General features: G+C 36.2%; 1 protein-coding gene across 1 annotated transcript; it reads left to right on the top strand.

Moving 5' to 3' along the window:
- Positions 1 to 914: 914 nt before the first annotated feature.
- On the top strand, positions 915 to 20,879 carry ZNF215 (zinc finger protein 215). Its single transcript, XM_064365607.1, has 5 exons — positions 915 to 1,314; positions 10,097 to 10,179; positions 11,576 to 11,708; positions 12,037 to 12,132; positions 20,041 to 20,879. Exons 1-5 carry the CDS (start codon positions 915 to 917, stop codon positions 20,877 to 20,879), a joined length of 1,551 nt encoding a protein of 516 aa, XP_064221677.1.
- The last annotated feature ends 521 nt before the right edge of the window (positions 20,880 to 21,400 follow it).

Genomic DNA, 21,400 nt, shown 5'->3' with positions numbered 1-21,400 from the left:
CTCCTGGGGGAATTCTTTTGAGTCAGAGTGTTTCCTACACCACATTTATGGGTCTCGTCTCCCTGTACTTGAGCTAAACTCTGCAGACTCACACTGAATAAAAGTGAATATTATTCTTTTGCTACCAAGTTGTTTTTTGCCTTCTGAGTAAATTGGTGCCAAATATGACCTGTGGTAGTCGTGTGAGTCTAAATGTTCAGTTGTGCCTAAGACTCCCTGGTGGTCATTGTATACTTGTCCATAGTGAGTCCTAACAAATAAAAACTTTTAATTGTAGTCGGAGACTGTACTTTTTGATTTATTCCTAATAATAAAATAGTTTATGGATATTGTTCTAGTATATTTTATATAATTGCTTCTTACCTTTCTCGTGCTATTGCCAGTTTTCCTCATCTTACAGAATTTTATTGGCATTCTAATGAGAACTTGGGGAAAGGTTTTTCAGTCATATCTAGTCAGAAGCCTTAATATCCTACCTGAAGATTTGTGTTGCTTAATTTTAAAGTAAAAATTATTTGCTACCTGATACAGAATAAATCTAATTGCAATTCAATTATGAAGTCTTTTTAAATCCAAGGACTCTTTCCTTATCATTTGTTTTGAGATGTCTATTTATCTGCGTGTGTTTCTCTGTCCTGTGGGAAACTGGTTAGGAGAAAGGGAAAGCATATTTTCTAGTTCTAAGAAAGAAAAACAAAAATAGAAGGAGAATCCATGATATGTATTTTTTCTTAGGCAATTTTAAGAATATTATTTATGTTTTAGTGCTATACTAATAGATGTTTGTTACCTGTGGGTTAATTCCTTTTTTTTTTTTTTTTTTTTTTTTTTTTGCAGGTTCTTAGCTCAAGCCTGAGAATTACTGCAATCTAGTAAGGCAGATTTGAACTACTGTGGGAGTACTATTTAGGAAGATGCAGCCTCTGAGCAAGTTGATGGCTATCTCAAAACCTCAAAACCTGTCTCTACATGAACAAAGAGACTTTCTGAGAGCAGATCTGTCTTGGCAGCAGGAAACCATCCCTGTCATGGAGACACAGGACTCTGAGGCATCTCGTCAAAAGTTCAGACATTTCCAGTATTTGAAAGTGTCTGGACCCCATGAAGCCCTGAGCCAACTCTGGGAGCTCTGTGTTCAATGGCTGAGACCAGAGATTCATACAAAGAAGCAGATCATTGAACTGCTGGTGCTGGAACAATTCCTGGCAGTCCTGCCTGAAGAAGTCAGGACTTGGGTGAATTTACAACATCCAAACAACAGTAAAGATGTGGTGACCCTCATAGAAAATGTGATTGAAATGCTTAAAGATGAAGGTAAGAATATAAAAAAATTAGAGGTAAAATACTTGACCTTTCCATGTGAAGAGAAGTTATCTTTTTCTGAAGTTAGAGGGTATCAAGTGCCAGATATTGAAGGAGTTTATATTACTCTATTAGGAAGCCTTAACTTTATTCTGTAGGTAATAGAAATAGAGAATTAGATCTCACAGACTGGATAAGGGAGTGAGACAGCTGGATTTGCCAGTTGAAAATATTACGTTGACATCAATTTAGAGCAGGAGTTGGTAAAATATGGCAAACAGGCCAAATTTTTTAAAAATAAAGTATTATTGGAACACAGCTATGTCCATTTACATTTTGTCTATGGTTGCTTTTGTGCTATGACCAGAGTCGAGTACTTGTAGCAGAGACTGTATTGTCTGCAAAGTCTAAAATATTTGTTATCTGGCCCTTTACAGAAAATGTTTGCTGACATGTCATGTAAAGGAGAGAGTCTGAGGATTCTGAAAATAGGAAAACCAGTTAAGAGACTATTGTGATAGATTAGGTGTTAGAGAATGAACTTTGGGAAAATAGGAGTTTGAACTGAGAGGAACTATAAACGTATAAAAAGGATACGTTTTGAAATAAATTCACATGTACTGACCTGCATGAGTGGAATTTGGGAAAGGGGAGAAGGGTGTAATACTTTAATTATATGGTAAGTTTTTTTGAGGCCCTTGTGAGATTTTCACAATGAATAAACCAATATATAGTTAATAATATGGCTTTAGTGGTTAGAGAAGATTTGGAAGCTTATAGGTATGAACAGAGAAGTAGGAGAAATACAAATCCTTAGGGAGATCAATATTTAAGAGCTGGTCTAGATGTAACTGTCAGTTACAGGAAATGCAGAGGATAGTGGAACATGTTAAACTATACCATGGTAATACCCTTTGTAAAATCCAAACTGGGGAACTATAAGACAGTCCAGTTTTTAAGGGAATTGGGAGGAGTATGGCAAAGTGATATAGAGATATATATCTTTTAAGTTTTTTAAATCATGTGAATGTGTGGACCTTATAAGACATGAGGCCGTGACTGGATATTTGATGAGGAATTATTGACTGGGGACAGTGATTATGTTGATATTGTGGTTATAGTTAGTCTTTTAAAAATATTTTTTTTTAATGAGCAAAAGAAAAGCGAGGTAAGCAGCCTAGAAAGGAATAATTTAGGAAGTCAGAGAATCAGAAAAGATTGGTATCTGAGTTAAAAAAGGAGAAATTTTCAAGAAGTAAATGTTCAACAATGGTATAACAAAAAGGTCCTATTAAGATGAATATTAAAAGTAATTTACTGAAATTGTTGATTTGGAGGAATTTTAAGCTTTAGTTTGAGCAGTTTTAGAGGATTTGAGGGGTGCTTATCTGTAGTGAGTTGTATTAGTTTTCTATTGCTACTATATTAAATTGCCACAAACTTGTTGGCTTAAAACAACATGAATGTAGTATTCTACAAGTCTGTAGATCAGAGATCCAACATGGGTCTCCCTCAGCTAAAATCAAGGTAATGGTGGAACCATTTTCTTTCTGGGGCTTATGTTCCCCTTCCCCTATCTTCAAAGCTAGCAACAATAGGCCAGGTCCTTTTCAAACTGCCACATCTCTGATGCTTTATTCTGTTGTCACAGTGCTTGCTCACTCATGGTGCTTCTTACTGTTTCACCATACTGGGAAAAGTTCCTCACTTTTCAGGATTCATGTGATTAGGTTGTGATCACACAGATAGCTCAAAATGATCTCTCTCATCTTAAGGACCTTGACTTTAATCACATCTGCAGAGTCACTCTTGCCATGTATCCAAGGACTAAGACATGGATATCTTTGGGGGCTGCTATTCTGCCCACCATGTGGATTAAAAAAAAAATAGGCATGAGGTGGGAATGTGATCATGATTATAGACTATTCTTGAGAAATCTAGTAGAAAAGGAAAATGAGAGGTTGCAGGGTAATATAAAACTGAAGAAAGGCTTTTGGTGGTTTCTTTGATTTGTCTGGTGGCTTTCTGAAAAACCTGCTCATAGGTCTTGCCCTTCTTTTACCTAACTCAAATCACTCAGGACTGAGGTGGCTACCTGGGGTGCATTTGTCAAAAACATGGAAATGTATTAGCTACTGCTGTCTTAGATAATAAATAACAGTTGAGATGTAGAACTAACCAAAAAGATTAGGAGGAAAGGCTGGAGAATGATATGCTTTGAAGGAATAAGGGATTTTGAAAGCTCCCACATATATCTGAAAATCTGGAAGCTTGGTGACATGTTCAGAAAGACCTAAGAAAGTGCTACGCCTCATCTCTAGCTGACCTTCAGGTGCTATACAGGAAGTGAAGACTAAGGTAGAGTTAAAACTGAGTGTTGAGTGTGCCCTAACACACACAATGCATCTGCAGAGACCAGGTGATGGCTTTTGTTTTTGATTTTGTTTTTATGTTTCAAGGCATTTAAGAAAACCTCTGTGGAGTCACAAGCTGACCACTAAGCTGAAGGAACAGAGATTCATGCAGGTACACACTACACACAACATAGAATATAGACTTTACAAAATTAGTTCAAAGGTTAATAAATGAGCAATAACTACAACAGTCAGAGCCTCAAAATATATGAAGCAAATACAGAAGTGAAAGAGAAATAGCTCAAGAATAACAATTGGAGATTTCACTTTTATTAACAGATAGAAATACTAGAAAAAAGATTGAAAAGGAAATAGAAGACTTGAGAAACACTATAAACTGGCTTGAACTAACAAATATACAAAGTGTTCTACCCAAAAAACAACAGAAGATATGTTTTCAAGTATATATGGAATAGTCTCCAGGATAGACCAAATGTTAGGCTAAAAAACAAGTTTCAGTACATTTAAGTAGATTGATATTCTATAAAGTATCTTTTCCAACAACAGCAGAATTAGAAATCAGTAACAGAAGGAGATCAGGATAATTCACAGATAAGTGGAAATTAAAAGTCGCATAAACAATGGGCCAAAAAGGAAAGCACAAGGGAAATGAAAAGATATTTTGAGAAATGGAAACAAAAATACAACATATCAAAACTTATGACATACAGTATGTCATAAGGCATGGCTTAAATTATGGCTATAAATGCCTACATTAAAAAAGATCTCAAATAACCCTCCACCTGAAGGAACTAGAAAAAAAAAAACTAAAAGCAAGATGATGAAGTACGTAAATAAATATTAGAGCAAAGATAAATGGTGTGGAGAACACAAAATAATAGAACCAACAAAACTAAAGTTGGTACTTTAAAAAGATCAGTAAAACTGACAAAGGTTTAGCTACACTGATCAGGAAAAAAAGGACTCAAATTACTAAAATCAGGAAAAGTGGGGGCATTACTACTGGCCTATGAAAGTGCTCATAGAATACTATGAACAATTAAATGCCAACAAATTAGATGCACTTAGATGAAATCCACAAATTCCAAAAACACAAAAGGACCAAAACTGACTGAGAAGAAATAGAAAATCTGAACTCAACTCACCAATAACAAAAGACTGAATTAGTTATTTGTAAACTTTCAACAAAGAAAACTCAAAGATGATATGGCTTCACTGGTGAATTCTACTAAACTTTTGAAGAATTAACACCAGTATTCTCAAACTCTTTCAAAAAATGGGAGGAATACTTACTAACTTATCCTGTGAGGCAAGTATTAATCTGATGCCAAAGCCAGACAAAGGCATCGCAAGAAAAGAAAATAGCAAACCAAATCCAACAGCATTTTAAGAGGATTATATAAAATGACTTAGCGGAATTTATCCCAGAAATGCAAGTATGGTTCAACCAATGAAAATATATCAGTGTCATATTAATACATCATATTAATACAGTGAAAAGGGAAAATTAGAAGATTATCTCAATTGATGCAGAAAAAGCATCTGACAAAATCCAATGCCCTTTTATGATCAAAAAAAAAAAAAAAAAATAGGACTAGAAGTGAGCTCACTCAACCTGACAAAGGGCACTTAGGAAAAACCCACAGTTAATGTTGTACTTGATGAACTTGATGAAAAGTGAAAGCTTTGTTCTTAGAATCAGGAACAAGACAAGAATGTCCATTCTTGCCACTTATATTCAATGTCATACTAAAGGTTCTAGCTATGGAAAGGAAGAAGTAAAACTATCTCTATTGGCAGATGATATACTCTTATATAACCAAAATTCTAAAGAACCCAGTAAAAAACTACTAGACCTAATAAATTCAAAGTTGCAGGATACAAGATCAACAAAAATAGATGATGTCTCTATAGCAATGAACAAACTTAAAAAGAAACCAAGAAAATAATTTCATTTATAAAATGTGAAAAAAAATCAGAGGTATTGGACTTGTCTGCTGAAAACTACAAACAATTGTTTAAATAAAAGACCAAAGTAAATCCTGTGTTCATGTATTAGAAAACTTAATATTCTAAAGATGATAATACTCCCCAAAAGCAATCTACAGATTCAAATGCAATCCCTATCAAAATCCCAGCTGCCTTTTTTTTTTTTTTTTTTTTTTTTTTTTGGCAGAAATGGACAAGCTGATCCTGATACTCATATAGAATTGGAAAGGACCCAAAATAGTCTAACTGCCTTCATAAAGAATATAGTTTTAGAGTGTATACTTCTCTATTTCAAAACTCACTAAAAAACCGCAATAATGAAAGCTATGTGGTACTGGAATAGAATTGCGAGTCCAGAAATAAACTCATACATCATGTCCAATTAATTTTTGACAAGGGTGCCAAGACATTAAATTAGAAAATAATAGTTTTTCAAAAAATGTTGCTGGGACCACTTGGTTTCCATATTCAAAAGATTGGAGTAGGGGCCTTACCTCATATTATGTACAAAAAATGAACTCAAAATGGGTCAATTGTCTAAATATAAGAGCTAAAATCATAAAATTCTGAGAAGAAAATACAGGAATAACTCATCACCTTAAATTTGGTAATCAATGCTTAGCTATGACACCAAAAATACAAGCAACAAAAGAAAAAGTAGATAAATTAGACTATCAAAATTAAACACTTTTGTGCATCAAAAGACATCAAAGCAGTGAAAAACCTACAGAATAAGAAAAAATATCTTGAAAATCATATCTGATAAGGGTCTAATATCGGGAAAATATAAAGAACTCTTACAATTTGATGACTTGATAAGCAACGCAGTTTTTTAAATGGACAAAAGGCTTGAATGGATATTTCTCCAAAGAAGATATACAAATGCCCTAATAGTATAGGAATAAATGTTCAGCATCATTAGTCGTTAGAGAATTGCAACTCAGAACTGTAATGATACCCACTAGGATGGCTATAATAAATTACAAAAAAAGGAAAAAGAATGAGGTTAGCTAGGATATGGAAGAATTGTTTGGAATTGTATATTATTGGGAATATACAATTTTCAGCCACTGTGAAAAACAGTTTGGTGGTTCCTCAAAAAATTAAACATAGAATTACCATATACCCCAGAGAACTGAAGACCCATATTCACATTAAAAAGTAGAAACAAGGGCCAGGTGCGGTGGCTTGCACCTGTAATCCCAGCACTTTGGGAGGCCAAAGCGGGCAGATTACAAGGTCAGGAGATTGAGACCATCCTGGCTAACATGGTGAAACCCGGTCTCTACTAAAAATACAAAAAATTAACCAGGTGTGGTGGCACGTGCCTGTAGTCCCAGCTACTCAGAAGGCTGAGGCAAGAATCACTTGAACCCAGGAGGCAGAGGTTGCAGTCAGCTGAGATCATGCCACTGCACTCCAGCCTGGATGACAGCAAGACTCCATCTCAAACACACACACACACACACACACACACACACACACACAGATGGACCTCCAAAACATGCTAAGTGAGAGAAGTTAGACACAAAAAGTCACATACTCTATGATTCAATTTATGTGGAATGTCCAGAATAGCCAAATTCATAAAGACAGTATGAGGAAAGTGAGTATACGGGAGTGACTCCTAAATGAATATGGGGCTCTTTCTTGGTAATGAAAATGTTCTGGAATTAGATAGTGATGATCATTGCACAACATTATGAATGTATTAAAAGCCACTGAATCGTATGCTTTAAAATAGCTAATATGGTGAATTTTACATTATGTGAATTTTACCTTGTTTTAAACTTAAAGTCTAAGTTTCAAAGAGAATGAAGTGATTTCATGAGAGGCATGATAGAATGGGAGAAAATTAAAGAATTAATTTAGTGTAGTGGGACTCTGATAAAAGTTGGAGAATATACAAAAAGCAAGGATGTGAAAATTGAAAGGATAGGAAGATATATTTTCCAATTGATTTATCCAAGTTTATTCTCATGGTAGGATAGTTCTAAGTAATAAATACCAGGGTATAAACAAGGAAGTAGATTGGTTGCTGATTGTTATTAGAAATAAGAAAGTCAAAGGTTTATCAGTCTGGGTTGCTGGAAGGGTTGTCTGTGCCAGTGTTGAAGTTACCTATTGAAAGACTGTCAGGATTTGGAGTGGAAAGCAACAAGTGAACCAAGTAACCAAAGTTTTTATTAGCCTAGTACAATTACTTTAGTGTTGGTCATTCACAATACACTAGACTCTCTGAGGGTGGGTATTTGTGTATCTCACATAGGAGATAGTAAATATGTGTTGAAAAAAATTAATGTGCAATAGCTTAATACATTCCAACATCAAGAACAGTACAGCTAAATGGCATAAACCAGTAAGAAATATTTTTGCATGAGAGAAAATACAAGGAAGTGCAAGGGAGGTACAAGTATATCAGAACAATTTCCAAGATCACAGTGTTTAGAGGATGCAAAAAGGTCCCTTTGATGATGCCAAGATCCATTTAGATAAGGGAGAAGGAAGAGACTATAAAGAACTTGAGACTATGTAGATTTTTTTTTTAATGGAATGAGGTCCTCAGAAAACACAATGTAAGAGTTCAAGAAGGGCAGGTCAGCAGGGAAGAAGTAAGGGAAGAAAAGGATCTTCAGAGAGCAATAAATAAGAGGATAGCTGCTTGGAGGTATTTGTACCTTTCGAAGATACCTCAAATATTTCCAAGAATGTCAAGAACAAGAAACAGTATTGTATTGACTGTCCTAAAGATTATGGAATTGAGCAGATCGACATTCCACAAAGTGTTACAGACCTGAATAAAGTTAACAGATATTAGGGCCAAGCTCACACTTGTAATCCCAACTCTTTGGGAGGCTAAGGCAGGAGGATCACTTGAGGCCAGGAGTAAGACCAGTCTAGTCAGCATTGCAACACCCTGTCTCTAAAAAAAGAAAAAAAAAATTATCCAAGCATGGTGGCATGTGCTTGTAGCCTTTGCTATTCAGGAGGCTGAGGCAGGAGGATTGGTTGAGTCCAGGAGTTTGAGATTGTAGTGAGGTATAATCGCACCACACTGCACGCCAGCCTGGACTAAGCGAGACCATGTCTCTTAAAATAAATAAATAAATAAAAGGTTAACGGACCACAATCTTTGCAACATTCACATGGTATGTTGCTGAGAAATTTGGATTTTTGTTTGTTTTTATTTATACAGAGTCTCCTTCTGTCACCAGGGCTGGAGTGTGGTGGTGCGATCACCACTCACTGCAGCCTCCACCTCCTCCTGCCTCAGCCTCCCAAGTAGATGGGACCACAGGCACACACTCCAACACCTGGCTAATTCAGTATTATTATTTGCAGAGAAGGGGTCTCTCCCTATGTTGCTTAGACTGGTCTTATATGCTAGGCTCAAGCATTCCTCCCACCATGGCCTCTCAAAGTGTTGGGATTACAGGTGTGAGCTACCACACCTGCCCTGATGTGTTTTAAGAAGCCCCATGCAGTTGTTTACATTATCATTGAATCCAATTATACATTTATAATGGAGAATTAATGCTTACTATTATAATGCTGCATGGTTCTAAGATTTTGGGGGGGTTTCAAAGGTCACTAAAAGTTTTTAAAAATGCAAGTGGAGACGATATAGATTTGCCAACTCCTTTTAAGTAAAAACATTTTTTAAATCAATAATTAACACATTAGAAAACATTTAATATCAAAGAAAGTCCCTTATCTTGAATAAATGTAATGTTATACCAAACTTATTACATTGTTTCTACTCTTTTTATTTCACCCTGAATCAGTGAAAACTTCATCACAGACCAGTATTAGTCCATAGTCTGGCACTTGAGGATTACTAATATAACTCATGAATCTTCCAGAGTGGCCCTTGGATAAACTTCTCACTGAATGGCTGGATAAGAGAATTGGTTCTCCTTCAGAATTTTATGTCTTGAAAAAAGCAACAGTTCAAGGTGGACAGGTTGTTTAAGTCTATGTATAGTAAGCACAGAGCAACTTACAGGAAAATAATCCTTGAACAGAATTCTCTATGGTATGTTTGAGGAAGGGATTGGTTGGATAAAATATTATTAGTTCCAAGTAGAATTACAGCCTGTGATGGCTAAGCTATAGTGAGGCTTTAGTTATGACGGAATTAGTTATTTTTTAGAATCTGCTATAACCGTAGATGAGGTCTGAAAATATTATTTTGTCCCTCTTTCTGATTCAATAGATCTCAAGCCCTGGTAGCATATCAGAATCACATTAAAAATTTTTTAAAAGATAGGCCTGACCTTTGAAGATTGTGACTGGCGGTAGTGCCTGACCTTATTTTTTCAAAGTTCTATGGATAATTCCTGTGAATATCACATTAAAACAACTATAATTATTAGAGGTTGCTCCAGGGCAAAACTTGTCTCCCTAATATTTTCCTTCATCTTCTTCAGATACACCCTGCAAGGACTCTGTGCCCCAGAAGGGGAGCATCAAGGATAAAATGAAAGCTGACTCACAAACTGGCAAACCACAGGTGAATTAAGATTCTAGTCCTTACTGAACATATATGCTTGTTTTTAGTATTACCTGCCTTCACTTTTTTGACTTTTGAACTTTTGCCAAACATGGTTCCATCCAAGGACATGAGACTTTTATTTTCCTACAGGACATTGGACCTGTTGGTGATACGCTCTTAGCCAGATACTCTCTGTGTATCTGTTCCCTCAAAAATATAGTTTCTGTTTTATCTGTAGAAGCTATAGATGTAGAGTCTACTCAGAAAATGTTGAGAATTAAGGCTCAAGAGTAGACTCTAGAGCAGTGTCACTTACTAGGCAAAGTAGAAGAAACCTCAAAGCATACTAAAAAGACAGGACCAAAGATGTAGGAGAAAACTCGGGAAATGGGACATCATTGAGGCCAAGGGATGAGAATATTTAAGGGAAAAATGCTTTAAAAGGTCAAGATAATACAGCCCAAGTAGTGTCTATTCACTTATTGTGGTGATACTAAAATGCACAGGAATCTAAGCCAGATTGTGGTGTGTTGAGGAAAGAGGAGGTGAGAAAGCAGACAACTTACTCATAAAGACTGGCTTGAAGGAGAGGAAAGGAAGATGTTTATATAATTTCAGTGTGATTGAAAGTGCCAATAAAGACAAGGTTGAGATGCTGGAGAGACAGTGGAATAATTGATGGTATGATACAGGTGGGAATTAATTCATTAGCCAATATTTTATGTAGTGCATAGTATGCCAAATACTTTTATGAGGGTTGAAAATAAGATTGATAAAATGAAATTCCACCCTTGTGAAAATCACATTCTAGTAGAGGTATACAGGCAAATACAAGCCAAATAAGATAATTGTAAATAGTAATAATTATTACACAGAAAATAAACAATTGTAACTGATTAGTAGGGAGGATACTTTGGGCAGTCAGGCAATCTTGCCTATTTGATGAGTGACGTTAAACTGTGAGTCCCAAATGATAAGAGTTAGTAGGCAGCATTTCTCAAAGAAAATGCTCTACCTCTCCTCCCAGCAGATCCTAAATTTTCATAACAAATTTTCCTCAGAACTACCGCAAACTCTTCCTGTTCTCAACTCCTTTTATGTAAATTATTTGTACAGCATAATAATTTTTTGTTTGACAGTTATTTCAGTTGTTTTTCTCTCCCACAACCATAATGTAAGCTACTCTGGAATAAGGACTGCACTTCACTTTTTTTTTGCAGCCCTCACAGAGTATATATAATGCCAATTTGATTGGCCCTTAATACAATTTGATTTTCATCACTTAGAAACTAAAACATTGTCCTATCAATTCCTTGTGTATTCTGGCTCCTACCCTATTCCTTCAAACCCATTCCTCCTCTGGTAGTGTTTTGGGGAGTGACACCTTTGATTAAAAAGGAACTTAATGTTTTAGGAACCAGTGACATTCAAAGATGTGGTTGTGGAATTCAGCAAGGAAGAGTGGGGGCAACTGGACTCTGCTGTAAAGAACCTGTACAGGGATGTGATGCTGGAAAACTTTAGGAACGTGAATTCGTTGCGTAAAGGTGGTTTCTATATGTTTACCTAATCTGTCCATTTAGTAGTCTCTTCTTACTGCTAAAAGCTATAGGACTGCTGAAGTGGCTAAGTTCACTTTTGGGTCTGGGTTCAGGCTTGCTAATGTCCTTTGGACACAGTAGCAGATTTTCTGACTCTTATCTGGTTGAAGTTCTTTCTGATATTGAGCCAGAGAAACACAAGTCCATGGTGCTCTTCTGGCCTTACCCTTCAGCAGCTTAGATTACTGTGTTTAGTTAGAATTATCTTCCCTATAAAAATGTCTGAACTGTTATGTATGTTAGTTGTTGTTCTTTTTATTTTCTCCATGAACAGCACATCTACTTTCCAAACCAGTTGAGAGCCTTGAGTTGACAAAGAAGAAGAAAAGATGGATAACGGAGAAAGAAATATCAAGGAAGACTATTTCTGGTAAGAATCAGGTAGATATGAGGCCATAATAAGAGGTCTCTCTTTCTTAAACATACAGATAATGTGCAACCTAATCTTTGAATTGTTAGTTGGGAAGGAGATAGCAAAACCTACACTTTGAGGGGAAAAGCACATCATTGCCTTTCGTTCACAGGTTCTTTTTCTTATGTGGTAAAATAGTCACATAAGGTTAAGGATAGGACCACAGACACTTAAAGCTGTGTGACCTGAGAGAACCTTTGTGCCAGTTACCTCATCTGTAACATAGAGTAATAATAGTACCTACCTTCCGGTTACTGTGAGTACTAAATGAGTTGGTGTGCCTAACACACTTAGAACAGTATGTGGTCTATGGTAAGTGCTACATCAATGAATATTAGCCAACCTAACGTTGAATATTATTCTGTATTTTAAAGAAAGTAAATCGACTTTATACTAGAGTGATTTCTAGTAATCTTCCATTTTTCCTTTTTTTTTTTTTTTTAACCTATATCACTTACTTTGTTTTCTGGAAACAGAGTTCTCACTGTTGCCCAGGCTGGCCTCAAACTCTTGAGCTCAAGTGATACTCCCTCTTCAGTTTCCACCTGGAGAACTTCTTAACTTTTGCCTTAACTCCCTATTTTCATCACTTTTTTATTCTTCATTCTTGTTAATACTTTATAAGAGAAAATTATTGTGAGATTAATATAAGTTCTAGTAAGTATAGAGAAATAAAACAAGGAATATAATTTGCCCATTACTTCACTCTCCAGAGCTATGCAGTATTAATTTTTTTTAAGCCATTTTCTTTCTTTGTAACGTTGTATCTCTGTGGTTTCTGAAGATTTCTTTTCTGAAATTGTGGAACAGTTTTGAAAATTTTTCCAAAAGTCATCAGGAATATGTCATTTTATATCCTGCTCTTTTCACCTAAAATGCCATCATGAGTGATTACCTATTTCACTAAATAATCTTTGAATATGTGGTTTCTAATTCCCATATAATATTCTATTTTATCATAATATATTTAACCATCTCCCCGCCCCCCCCACTGTTAGACTTTTAGGCTGTTGCCAATTTTTCAGGCATGTCTGATAACTTCCATAGGATACCCTATTAGAAGAGGAGCTTGACATTAAAGAGTATAAATGCGTTTAGTTGTCTTGTTATGTTTTGCCAAATTGTCTACAGAAAGATTATACCAATTCATACTCTCACTAATAATAGAGTATTATTATCTCTTTATTATCATCATATCAAACACTGGGTATTATGTACCTGAATTCTTTATTAATTTGAAAGACAAATTACTCTTTTCTTCCTTTCTAAGATAAATACCCTCTGTCCCCACCCCCATTGTGCTTTGGACCTCACTTCTCCCTGTCTTTTCTCGTTTACATTTTCACCATTTCTGTCTCATCTTTCCATCAGCTTTTTAACCTTTTTCTGGTCATTACCAATTTTTAAAAAAATGTTTATTTTTGTTTTACTTTAGGTATATACTATATCCAGCATTTCTCCCATTTCTCCCCATGTTATCCCTCCCCACCCTCCTCACCACCCACTGTCCCTCCCCTACCCCCCCCACAAACTGCCCCCAGTGTGTGATGTTCTTCTCCCTGAATCCACATGTTCTCATTGTTTAACACCCACCTATGAGTGAGAACATGCAGTGTTTGGTTTTCTGTTCTTGTGTCAGTTTGCTGAAAATGATGGCTTCCAGATTCATCCAGGTCCCTACAAAGGACAAGAACTCATCATTTTTTATGGCTATGTTGTGTTTCATGGTGTATATGTACCACATTTTCTTTGTCCAGTCTATCATTGATGGGCATTTGGGTTGGTTCCAGGTCTTTGCTATTGTACACAGGGCGGCAGTGAACATACATGTGCATGTGTCTTTATAGTAGAATGATTTATAGTTCTTTGGGTATATACCCAGTAATGGGATTGCTGGGTCAAATTGAATTTCTATTTCTAGATCCTTGAGAAATTGCCACACTCTCTTCCACAATGGTTGAACTAATTTACACTCCTGTTGAACTGTGTAGGAGTGTTCCTATTTCTCCACATCCTCTCCAGCATCTGTTGTCTCCAGATTTTTTAAGGATGGTCATTCTAACTGGCATGACATGGTATCTCAATGTGGTTTTGATTTGCATTTCTCTAATGACCAGTGATGATGAGCATTTTTTCATATGTTTGTTGACCTCATATAAGTCTTCTTTTGAAAAGTGTCTGTTCATATCCTTCACCCACTTTTGAATGAGGTTGTTTGGTTTTTTCTTGTATATCTGTTTTAGTTCTTTGTAGATTCTGGATATTAGCCTTTTGTCAGATGGGTAGATTGCAAAAATTTTTTCCCATTCTGTTGGTTGCTGGTTTGCTCTAGTGATGGTTTCTTTTGCTGTACAGAAGCTCTGAATTTTAATTAGATCCCATTTGTCTATCTTGGCTTTTGTTGCCATTGCTTTTGGTGTTTTAGTCATGAAGTCCTTGCCTATGCCTATGTCCTGGATGGTTTTGCCTATGTGTTCTTCTAGTGTTTTTATGGTGTTAGGTTTTATGTTTAAATCTTTAATCCATCTGGAGTTAATTTTAGTGTAAGGTGACAGGAAGGGGTCCAGTTTCTGCTTTCTGCACATTGCTAGCCAGTTTTCCCAACACCATTTATTAAACATGGAGTCTTTTCCCCATTGCTCGTTTTTGTGAGGTTTGTCAAAGATCAGATGGTTGTGGATTTGTGGATGTGTGGTGTTGCTTCTGGGGCCTCTGTTCTGTTCCATTGATCTATGTATCTGTTTTGGTTCCAGTACTATGCTGTTTTGATTACTGTAGCCTTGTAGTATAGTTTGAAGTCCGGCAGTGTGATGCCTCCGGTTTTGTTATTTTTGCTTAGGATTGTCTTGGCTATGCAGGCTCTTTTGTGATTCCATATGAAGTTTAAAGTGGTTTTTTCCAGTTCTGTGATGAAGGTCATTGGTAGCTTGATGGGGATAGCGTTGAATCTATAGATTGCTTTGGGCAGTATGGCCATTTTCATGATATTAATTCTTCCTAACCATGAGCATGGACGTTCCAATTTTTAAAAGTTTTCTTTCAACCCTACATCCTCTTCTAGCTATTACTGTCTTCCTTACCTCTTCTTTGTAGCCATTACTGTCTTTCTTACCTCTTCTTTGTAGCCAAACTTCTCAAAGTACTTTATGCCTGTTTTTCTCATTTCCTCACCTCTTATTCTACATTCCAGTTTAGCTCTTATCCTGACATTCATCTGAAACAGCTGTTGCTAAAGTCTTTAATGACTTCATGTAGCTAATTCCTATAGATATTTTAGAGAACTTCCTTATCTCACTTGCATTCTCAACAGCAAGTTACACTGTTAACTGTACTTCTTTCTTAAAATATTTTTAGGTTCTCGTAATACTTCTGATTTTCTTCTTTGTTTGGCTATTCTATCTCTATTTTTTGCAGACTTAGCTTTCTCTAGCTTTCCAATAAATTTCAGAGTTTCTCAACATTTAATCTCATTTTTTCTTCTCTTCTTGCTCTTTTCTTCCCTAGTTTGTTACAACCACAACTGAACTTAAATTATCTTACATATATAGGGGATTTACAGATGTATATCCTTACCTCAGACTTTTTCTTTGGAGGTTTAGATATGCCATGATATTTCTCTGGGATATCTTAAAGATGCCTTAAATTCCATGAAACCAAAGTCTGATATTTTTCCCCCTTTCTACTCTTCTGTTATTCCCCGATTCAATGACACTGCCATCTACCTAGTTACACAAGATACACTTTAACTATTCTTGACACAACTTCTTCTCCTTTACCTCTGTAATGTTTGTTTCTGTTTTACTTTTCTGTTACTTTGTGAATGTCTCCACTTTTGTCCATCTGCAGTGCTGCTATGTTAGTCCAGGTAGCATCATCTCTCACCTGAACCACCACCTTGGCATACTTCTTAGCTCTGTTATTTTTGCCCCAACTCCAATCTTTGAACCATACTGCAACCAAAGAGATAAGATTTTGTGATCTGCAATTTTTAAATACTATATTGATTTCAGTATTGTTTATTTCACAACATTCTATTTCCTGCCTACTTCTCCAATCTCATCTTGCACCACATCCTCCCCTCACTTTTTGTACTCAGGCCATACCTATCTGCTTTCAGCAAATCAACATCAAATACATATTAAGCATCTATATACTGTGTCCTAAGCACTCTGACAGGTGTTGGGGTGCAGTAGAGAAAAGATGATTCTAAGGGAACACATTCTGGTTGTCCCTTGAATGTGGCTTGCAGTCTCCCATCACAGGACCTCTGTACATGCTTTTTACATAGAATGCTCTTCTCCCTGTTCTTTACCTAATTGACTCTTATTCCTCAGATCCCAAATAAGTCCACATTTCCTTAAGGAAGTCTTTCCTGACTCAGTTTTTTTCTGTTGTACACTTGCACAGCACCTTATTCTCCTTTTACCAGTTATCATAATTATATTTTACATGTATCTCTGTGAATATTTGTCTCCCACACTAGGCTGTATGTTCCTTGAGGGTAGGCATAATGTTTGTGTTTACCCTACCTTTACATCTTAGCCCTTGGTGCATATAGGAATCAGAAAAAGAAAGGATGGATGAATAGATATAAGATAAGAAAGGTAAGAATTATTTTTTTGGTTGTCATTTAGTAAATGGCTCTTTATGTCCTTTATTGATTAAAGCTGTAGGGGTTTTTAATTACTATATTAACATCTTATATGAATTTTATGGATCATAGTGTGCAAATGAGATATCTCAGAGTTTTGTTTTTTACTTTTATTCATGGTGTATGCCACACATTTTTAAAATTTGTGTTAACTGTATATTTCCCCATTGTTTTATATCTCATCATTTTGTACATGGTTTTCCATCCTAAAGCTAGCAAACATTTTCTGATTATATTCTAATTTCATCTATATCTAAGCATAATAAATTAATCTGGAATTTACTTCAGTAAGTGTAACTTATTTTCTCAAATAGTTAATGGATTGTAGTAGATTAAAGATGCCCACAAAATCTATGTCATAGTCTCCATCATAATGTAGACTTTGCCAGCGCAGGAACATTTCTTGAAGCCAGGAATTCAAGACCAGACTGGGCACCATGGCAAGACTCCATCTCTACAAACAATAAGCTGTGCATGGTGGTGCATACCTACAATGGTAGCTGCTTGGAGGATTGCTTGAGTTTCAGGAGTTGGAGGCTGCGGTGAGCTGTGATTGCATCACTGCACCCTATCCTGGGCAACAGAGCATGACACTGTCTCTAAAAAAAGAAAGAAAGAAAAAAGGCCGGGTGCGGTGGCTCATGCCTGTAATCCCAGCACTTTGAGAGGCCGAGGCGGGCGGATCACAAGGTCAAGAGATTCAGATCATCCTGGCCAACATGGTGACAAAAATTAGCTGGACATGGTGGCACACACCTGTAGTCCCAGCTACACAGGAGGCTGAGGCAGGAGAATTGCTTGAACCTGGGAAGGCAGAGGTTGCAGTGAGCCGTGATGGCGCCACTGCACTCCAGCCTAGCGCCTGGCAACAGAGCGAGACTGTCTCAAAAAAAAAAAAATTGAAGTTATATGGAAAAAATGAGTTGCACAGACATGAGTAAAAAAGATTTACTTGGGCAAATACAACTGGAAATTCTGCTATTACATAAATACTACTAGAACACTGTTTTTGGCTATCTGTTGCTTTTAACAGATTACCCAAAACATAGTGACTTAAAAGAGCAATCATTTTATTAATTCTCAAATTCTGTGAGTTGACTAAGGAGTTCTCATGTTCTATATGATATTAGCTGGTAATGCAGTGTTCCAGGGCTCAAATGGAATGGAATGTCCAAGATGGCACGTCACATGGGTGGAATGCTGGCTGTTCCTTGGAACTTAACTGCTTTTTTTTTAAATGGTGCTTTAAGTTCTGAGGTACATGTGCAGATCTTGCAGGACTGTTGCATAGGTATACACATGCCATGGTGGTTTACTGTCTCCATTCCCCCCATCACCTACATCAGGCATTTCTGCCAGTGTTATCCCTCCCCATCTCCCTGCCCCTCACTGTCCCCCCCAGACCCCCCAACAGACCCAAGTGTGTGACGCTCCCCTCCCTGTGCCCATGTGTTCTCATTGTTCAACACCCGCCTATGAGTGAGAACATGTGGTGTTTGGTTTTCTGTTCTTGTGTCATTTTGCTGAGAATGATGGTTTCCAGGTTCATCCATGTCCCTACAAGGGACACAATTAACTGTTCTTATGGACCAGAGCAGCTACATGTGGCATTTCTTTGAGGCTTGGGCTTCTCACAGCAAGGTGGCTGGGTTCTAAGAGGCGACATCCTGAGAGAAATCAGAAGCTATCACCTTAAAGGCTAGATCCAGAACAGTATCATTTCTGCCACATTCTATTGGCTCAGCAATCATAGGATCAGCCCAGATTCAAGGAGAAGCAGAATAAACTCTATTTCTGTATGAGGATCGTGGCAAAGGATGTGCATCCATTTTGATCTACCATAATCTGTCCTCTGGCTACAAAATATCTATGTTCTTCCCCCTTGCAAAATATATTTACTCTCTCCTAAGACCCCAAGAGTCTTACCTATTATGGCATCAAGGTTGAAGTCTAGGATCTCATAATCTACATTAGGTCCAGGTTTGAAAGATATTTCTTTCTCTGAAGACTTATGAATTAAAGGGACAAGCTGTCTGCCCCCACACACCCAGTGTACACTGGTGAGACAGAGGCAGGAAATTTTATAAAACAATAGAACAAAAGCACATACTTGATTTGAGAGATGAAGGACAATGGTTATTCAAGTTTTTTTTTTATGGACTCCAGTATAAAGATTAGAAAAGCATTGACTCAAACAAAAATGAAGACATCGAAGGAAGTTCTTTCACCATGGAAGATAACTTCAGTCTCTCATTTGTTTAGAAGACTATGATAGTCAAGTGGAGATGTCCTGGAGAGTGATGAAAACAAGGGACGGTAATATATGTGAGTGCAAAGCTGACGTGATTTGGTCACCAATAAATGTTGGAGAATAAAATTATTAGGCATACTTGAAGTTACAAGGAAAAAGAAGTCAGCGAGATTTAATTTTTTTAAAATCACTAGAATATATAGTATAGTGAGTATATAGAAGCTAAGTGAGAGGAATTTTGAGAAAGGATGTGGAACATTATTAAATAAAACAAATGAGGACAGGTGAAAGGAAGAGAACCCAGTCTTAATCAGAACAGGTAAAGTTTTGAGTTCTAGGAAGTACAGTAGAAAAGTACCAAAGCACTAATGTTAGAATCGGGAGTTATTTTGAGGCCAGAACAAGGATTTCCTGCTGCCTTATATTAGAGTTCTTTTTGTCTTTGTTATATGTAGGGAGTAGTTGCAGCTGTATGGAAAACAGGGGCACTATGATTGCAAGTTTCTTTTTAGCTTGTCAAGCTGTGGTGCCTGGGAATACAGACATGTTCTTAAAATTATGATTAAATTGATATTTTATAGAAAGGAATATTTATTATTGGTAAACAGCTTGGGATAAACAAGATGCTGAAGAAAAAATATTAGGCAGAGTCTTTACACACTAGTTAGTAACCAGTGATAACTTGAATTATGATGTGATATGCCATCCCATTCATTTAACAATATTTTACTTGAGCCCTGTGAAGTTTAATATTCCCAAATACCTCTCCTATTTTATTTACTAACCTCCTTTTAACTTTTTTGTACCATTTATTTCTTTTATACATCTTTTCTCTAGCCTTGCCTCGCATTTCCATTCTGTATTTAAGACCCGTGATATATACATATACCTTATACAGTTCAACCTCCATTTCCTAATTAAGCAGTTTCCCTTATAGTTCATGGCAGTTTTTATTTCTCTTTAGACATGCAGAGTATTTCTGGAGAAGAAACATCCCATGGAGTGATTATGACAAGGCTTACCAAAAGTGGACACCCTTCCTCAGATGTCTGGAAAGATGAGGATTGGTTATATAGGAACCAGAAAAAACAGGACATAGATTTGCCGCAAGAATTTCCTGAAACAATCTACACTGAGGAGGAAGATTTTGAATGTAGTGAAAATAAGAAAAGCTTTGATATTAATTCACTTAGCTCAATTTGTGCTATACAACAGGGAATTCGAAAATGTGAGGGGTCTCCAAAATGTGATAAGTTGAAAACTCATTTCAAATTTAATTTAGACTCAGTAGGTAAGCAACATTCAGAATATGATGAATATGGGAATGACTTCAGCCTGAGTACAGATATTCAACACCAAAAAAGTCATACTACAATGAATTTCTATGAATGTTATCAATGTGGGAAAGCCTTCTGCCGAAGTTCATCCCTTATTCGACATCAGATCATTCACACAGGAGAGAAACCCTATAAATGCAGTGAATGTGGAAGATTCTTCAACCGACGTACAAATCTTACTAAGCATCAAAAACTTCACACTGAAGCAAAGGCCTGCACAAGCAATAAAAGTCAAAAGGCCTTCTGTAAAAGTGAAGACAATAATAATCCAACAGTCCACTTTAGAAATAATTCCTATGAATGTGTTAACTGTGGAAAATCCTTCAACCGGAGCTCCTCTCTTATTCGACACCAAATAATTCATACAGGAGAGAAACCATTCAAATGTACGGAATGTAATAAAGCCTTCAACAGGAGTTCAAACCTTGTTAAACATCAAAAACTGCATACTCAAGATAAGCCCTGAAAAGAGAAAAAATGAAAGATTACCTTCAGTCAAAATGCAGAAATCATGCAACATCATGGATTTATGCTGGATAAAATCTCATGAATATAATGTAAGAAAACATATTATTTAAATAATAAAGATTATTCTTTAAATAGAAAACATATTTAAAGAATAATCTTTATTCTTTAATGAATAATTAAATTTATTCATTAAAGAATAAAGATTATTCTTTAAATAATGTTTTCTTACATTATATTTAATAATTAAATAATATCTTTAATATGTTTTCTTACATTCTATTTAATAATTAATAATTATTCTTTAAATAATATGACAGAATTAATAATGGATAGAAATATCATTGGATAGTAATCTGTTTGAAGGACTTTCCCTGGCTTTCAGATGAAGCCATAAGGCTTTGGAGTTAAACACAGTATCACCATACAAGTGTTTATGTATCGTTATTTTGATATCCGTTGCCCACACCTTTCCCTAGTTCATAAATAGGGCTACAGCATACTAATATCCACCTGATTTAT

The sequence above is a fragment of the Aotus nancymaae genome, unplaced genomic scaffold, assembly GCF_030222135.1.
Source record: "Aotus nancymaae isolate 86718 unplaced genomic scaffold, 86718_ANA_hifiasm-v0.15.2.pri h1tg000059l, whole genome shotgun sequence".
NCBI lineage: Eukaryota > Metazoa > Chordata > Mammalia > Primates > Aotidae > Aotus > Aotus nancymaae.
The sequence above is the reverse complement of the archived record's forward strand: the minus strand, read 5'-3'. Positions and strand labels throughout refer to the sequence as shown.